We start from the raw sequence: 5,591 nt of genomic DNA on the forward strand, positions 1-5,591 counted from the left end.
GATTACAATTAGGCTTATTCCAGTAAATGAGGGTTGTTTTTATTTGTATTTTATTGCAGTTTTTGCGAGACTGGTAGTCTCCATATTCAAATCAATAAATGTGATATTAAATCGCGCGTAGCGCGAAGAAAAATATCATGCATAAGCATAAATAGTCCCAAAAATAAGGTTTTTATGTTGATTTACGAAAAAATTATGAGCCTACGTCAAGTCTTGAAAATTCCGGACATTTGGCATATCTTAGAAATTCCTCCCGGACGCTAGCTTGAGCAGTGAAATTCCGGACATGTCCGGGAAATTCCGGACGTATGGCAACCCAACATTAAAAGTACTACTTGTACTAGTACTTGAGTTGATTTTCGCGCCGCTGCTTCAAATTCTACTTGAATAGCTTTATTATGGACTACTTTCACCCCCTCTGTATTCCGCAGCCCCGCGCTTCGAATCCAAAAAACACCAGGTTTACGTTTAAAAATGAAGGAACCGTGTCCGTGATAATTACGTAATTTCATTTGAACCTCTGGCATTTGAATAATGGGCATATAGGTAATCTGAATATTCTTATCTATGGTAGCATATGGTAGAGTAGTTATATAGTATACTGTTCCTTATATTCACGATGTTTTTATGGTAGGATAAAGGCTTCAAAGTAGATATAAGACAAAGTTAGTGAACTATATGGTACCTATTTTCGTAGGAGCTCATATTAAGCTTGCATAAGCTTCTATTAGCCTATACTTTATATCCTGCTTCAACCTCATTGGTCGGTATTGATTTTATCGAACCATGTAAACCCCATCCCGAAAATCTAGGTTCCATAAACTGGACAACGACTACTAAAGTATTGACTGGAGAGATAATTCTACTCTAAAATGAATCGAATGAAGTTCTGGACGGCGATGCTAGTAGGTAAAGTTAATTATCCAGCATTCCTTCTAGATTGGGAAACAGACCCATAGGCTAATTATCAGGACTGAAACAGCACTTCGTCAGTCCCCCCAAAAAAAGTTGGTCTTCGGCCCACATAAGGTGATAAACCAAACCTCAGGGGGCTTCCAGACTTCCCATAACGCTATGCGTTTTTCCCGCTACTTATCAGTGGGATTAGTTGTACTGTTTAGCGAGACAGCTTGTTCCGCTTAAGCGCGCGAAGCGCGAAAACTTTCTTTAATCCAGTGGTTCCCAACCTTTTTCGACTCATCGCCCCCTATTGAAGCTCCACACCGATCATCGCCCCCCAAATATTGGGAACCGAAAGATGGGCATACAAACTTGGGTCACCGGCGAGTGGACTAATAAAAAAAGGTCAACTTTCCGGCTCGACCTCGAAATTACACTTTTACAGCTAAATTTTCGTGAGTTGACTAGAAAAAGGCTATTTCTCCGACTTGACTCCCATCAGGACCGTAACAGCACTTCGTCAGCCCCCCCTCAATAAAAACGTTGGTCTTGGGCCCCCATAGGGAGATAAACCAAACCTCAAACCCCTCAGCCAGTGGGCTTTACGTCGCTACATATCGGCTATACCCTAAGGCGCCTATGGACAATTAAACACTTACATATGTACATATATTTCGGAGTTCTCGGTCAGCACAAGAGCATTCTTTTTCGGCCAAGTTTTTCTCGCTACTGATCGTCCTGGCACACTTCTTTGCATGTTACATGACCTATAACTTCATATGTCTTGGTGCGTCGTGGCGCAGTAATGGCCGACGCCGGAGTCTCCATTTCCACAAATCATGCGTATTTTTGTTGAGGGAAGGGTAGCGTACCCCAAAATCAAGATATATGACAATATGAAATCGCGCGCAGCACGAAAATTTTTTGTGAAAGTTGCATGAATTTCTAAAATATTTTATGTTAATTCACGAAATAATTTTAGGCTCTCTTCGAGTTCGGTCCAACAATTGGGGGTTTGGGGTGCAGCAGTTACGGTCCAGACTCCAATATAGCCGTTTTATCGCGAAATCGCCCCCCTATCGCCCCCTTCGTTGTTTTCGCCCCCTTCGTCCGTTTTCGCCCCCCCTATCACCCCCTTCGGTATTTTCGCCCCCCTAGACAGCTAAATCGCCCCCTGGGGGCGATATCGCCCACGTTGGGAACCACTGATTTAATCCATGATTGAATCGATCAATATAACCGGGAATTACATATATATTGCAATCAATTTTTATCCTCTCTCTCTTGGAAAATGTAGGACTCGTAAATAATAAATTAAACTTATTCGGGCGGACCCGTTGGTTTACTGACTTCGTTTTATGATGTTATTTCGTGACCTCCTGTCTGTTAACCAAAAGATATATTGAAATCGTCCAAAAGTACCTAACTAACAGACGCACACGATTTCATATTGGTACTTATTCACTGGAAAATTATCTTTCTCTGCGGGTGGCATTTGTCAGGCGGGGTTTCGATTGCCTGGACAGGAACATTCGGCGCCAGCCATTTAGGCGCCAATGGACACTCAAACATATCGAAGTTTACGATCGGCATAAGGGCAGTCATTATTGGCCAAGGTTTTCTTGCTGCCGCTCGTCTGACACACTTCTCGGAGTCGCATGTTACGTGAGCTAGAACTTCATATCTCTTGGTGCGTCGTGGCGCGGTAATGGCCGACGTCGAAATGCCCATTTCTATAAATCATGCGTATTTCTTCTTGGGAGAAGGGTATGCCGAAGAATCAAGAGTCAAGACACTCGGCAACATTAAACCGCGCAAATCGTGAAAAAAATTTCAATAAGTTGCATGATTTTCAAACAAACGCTATATAATTTACGCTAATTCACGAAATAATTTTGGCCCCCCTTTGAGCTCGCCCCCCCCCTCACCCCGATTGGGGATTTGGATGCGGCAGTTACGGTTCTGCTAACTATGCTTCTGCTTTCAGGCCATCAAGCTATGTATAACCTACCAGGCAAAGTTCCGGCCTACCAGGTGTTTCCACCGTCACTACGACTTCATAAAAAGGCATCAAGACTGGGCAGGACATGTCGGATTTGACTCAGTACGATCGCTCTATTTCTAGCATAGTCGTCACGATTCGTTGAACTATTTGGGAACATATGAAGTATCGTTGCTCTCAGTGTCAGGGCATAATAATGAAACTATTATGCCGATGTGCTGCGTGAAAGATTTAATCCAGCCCGCCGAGATACACCTCGTTTGGTGTAACCTATAACGATTAACACCGACACCCCGATTACGAAACATGACACTACTACGGCATGGGCACTTGGGCAGTGATCACAGATTCAAGCCAGGGACAAATTATAACTTTGTATTAACAACGTTACGAGACATCAGATGCCTAATGATATTCATAGCACAAGCTACACGATGACATATTTTATGAATATATAATTATGGTTAATGGTTATGTCCATCATATCAATATAAGTGGCCGTTGTTTAAATACCCTGTTACTGTTACTTGTTCCCACCCACTAATGAATTTGAATACTCCTGATGTATATTTTATTTCAATTGGGAGCATTGATGAGCAATTGTTCCTAATTTTCGCCCATCAGATGCTATATATTGATTAAAGAACGAACACAAAATGAAGAGCCGAGGTTGCTAGGATGTGGCTTCTCCCGTGGTCCGGCGTTGTGCTGCCTCGACTCCTCGCTGGTATAATAATTGGTTAATATTGCTCTTATCCATCTGATAACTGGCCCTCGACGATTCTAGTGTCCTGGCGACTCCCAAAGCAAAGGAGAATAGAAGCTTGTATTTTCCAGTGCTGAACTTGATTACTTCTTCGGGACCTACAAGCCCTATGTAGTGACCCGTTTCGCCGAGAGAATCCAAGTAGTGTTTGAGAGAGATAAGACATGCACGCTCGGCTTTGTAAATGTCATCCTCCACCTCCTTGTAACTGCCATCCAGTATGTGCCTCACCGTGAGCAGAAAGTCCGTAATACCATTGTTCTTGCATAACTCGGCGCCCTCCAGTATTGTCGATCGAACTCCATTCTCGCAGATCTTCAGAGTGGCCATTTTATTAAACATATGAACGATGACTTTTCGCCCATCGCGAGAGTCCGATAGAAACGATCTCACCAAGTGCCTCTTCTGCCATAGCAGCAGCACCACTGATGTCGTTAGACTCGTGTTTGCGTGTAATCAACCGTCGGATTTCATTCGCCCGTGCTTCCACGGGTGATGAGGTACAGTTGAGGCAGATGATGATTTGCATCCATAACATCTTAATCAGTTTAAATCCCAATGGGCGTTCATCGTACGGCACTTTGAAGACCTTACCCTTCATTGCTGTTATTGCGTCGACGAATACTCGTTCCTCTGCGGTTTCTCTGGCACTCGTGAGCCTTGGGCCGTCGACTAGTCTTGGTTCCACATCCACTTCATATATCTCGAGACAATTCTCTTTAGATAGTGCCCGCAAATACTCTCGCGGCTCTTCTGTGATGGCTAGCGTCAAGTACACAAGACATCCTAGGCGCAGACTGCCTGGTGCGCGATCACAGCAGATTACTTCGATGCAATCGGAAAACAAAAGACTTCGCTGACGCTCGCTCTCGCCAATTACATGTGGCACGTGACAAACCGTCTTCAGCGACGGTTTTTCATGATAATCTCTTCGCTTCGGTTCTTCATCAAGGTTCAGATTGGACATAGCCTTATTCATATCGGTTGTTTGTGACTGTAAGCTCAAAAATGACGCTCAAACCAACCAAACGATAGGGCCTACACAGCAGTAACCTATAAACGACTGCATTGATATTTGTAAAACTTCAATGTGTACTGTAGCTTTTAGTGAAACAATCAAAAACAAAAAAGACCATAGACGTATACGGTCGTAGACTAGGCTTACCATATTTTCGTGACACAAATTCCGGAGAATCGTTAACGCCTCCTAGCGGGTTACAAAAGGAGGTATGAACACATATGAAGTCACACCGACAATGCTTCGTCTGTCAATTGCATACAGGGGTCGATTTTATAACATAGGTCGTGAATTCACTGACTATTGGGCCATCTTGAATTTGAGCTTCATGTTAATTGTAGGGTTGGTATTCTAATTTGGTCTGCAACAGACTTCTTCTCGGGCCGGATGGAATTGTGATGTGGGCAAGTACCGATTTACAAATGAGTACCACACGATTGCGTGACTGGATTCTGTCAATAATATTGGTTCGTCCGCGTATCACTATAAAATCTTTACCCTCTCTCAGTCCACCTGATCAAAGTTAGCTGTAAAGCTGGTGAAGATGACTTTGAAAATGCAAGGACGGTATATTTGTACGTCGCTAAGTCATGTTCATATCACACGGATAGGTCTATTTATGAGCCGAAATGCCGGCCCGCACCGGCAGGTTGCACATCCGGTGGTTTCCAACCTTTTACGGTCGCGACTCCATTTCCAATTTGAAAATGTTTCGTTGCCCACCTTAAAATTCGGTAAACTGATTACTAAACCAATGGTAAGTACCGTTGCCCACACTTACTCACGGCCTGTGTTGGAAGCTGATCAAGTCCAACAACTCCGCGATCTCCAGAAAAGGGTGAACGACCCCAAGCCGAAGAACCCCTATGTTCGACTACAGCATCCAAACGGCTTTACCGACACTA

General features: G+C 43.7%; 1 protein-coding gene across 1 annotated transcript; it reads right to left on the bottom strand.

The window, feature by feature from the left end:
* Nucleotides 1–3,263: 3,263 nt before the first annotated feature.
* Nucleotides 3,264–5,591, bottom strand: LOC145434190 (uncharacterized). The gene is made up of 2 exons (XM_080311520.1): nucleotides 5,468–5,591; nucleotides 3,264–5,409 (listed from the first exon to the last, which is right to left on the bottom strand). Exon 2 carries the CDS (start codon nucleotides 4,645–4,647, stop codon nucleotides 4,003–4,005), a length of 645 nt encoding a protein of 214 aa, XP_080167646.1. The 5' UTR covers nucleotides 4,648–5,409; nucleotides 5,468–5,591; the 3' UTR covers nucleotides 3,264–4,002.

The sequence above is a fragment of the Botryllus schlosseri genome, chromosome 2, assembly GCF_051294905.1.
Source record: "Botryllus schlosseri isolate E-star chromosome 2, Bs_hap1, whole genome shotgun sequence".
NCBI classification, from domain to species: domain Eukaryota; kingdom Metazoa; phylum Chordata; class Ascidiacea; order Stolidobranchia; family Styelidae; genus Botryllus; species Botryllus schlosseri.

Excerpts from the sequence above, each read along its gene's own strand:
- LOC145434190 (XM_080311520.1), bottom strand. The coding sequence starts at position 4,647 with ATGAATAAGGCTATGTCCAATCTGAACCTTGATGAAGAACCGAAGCGA.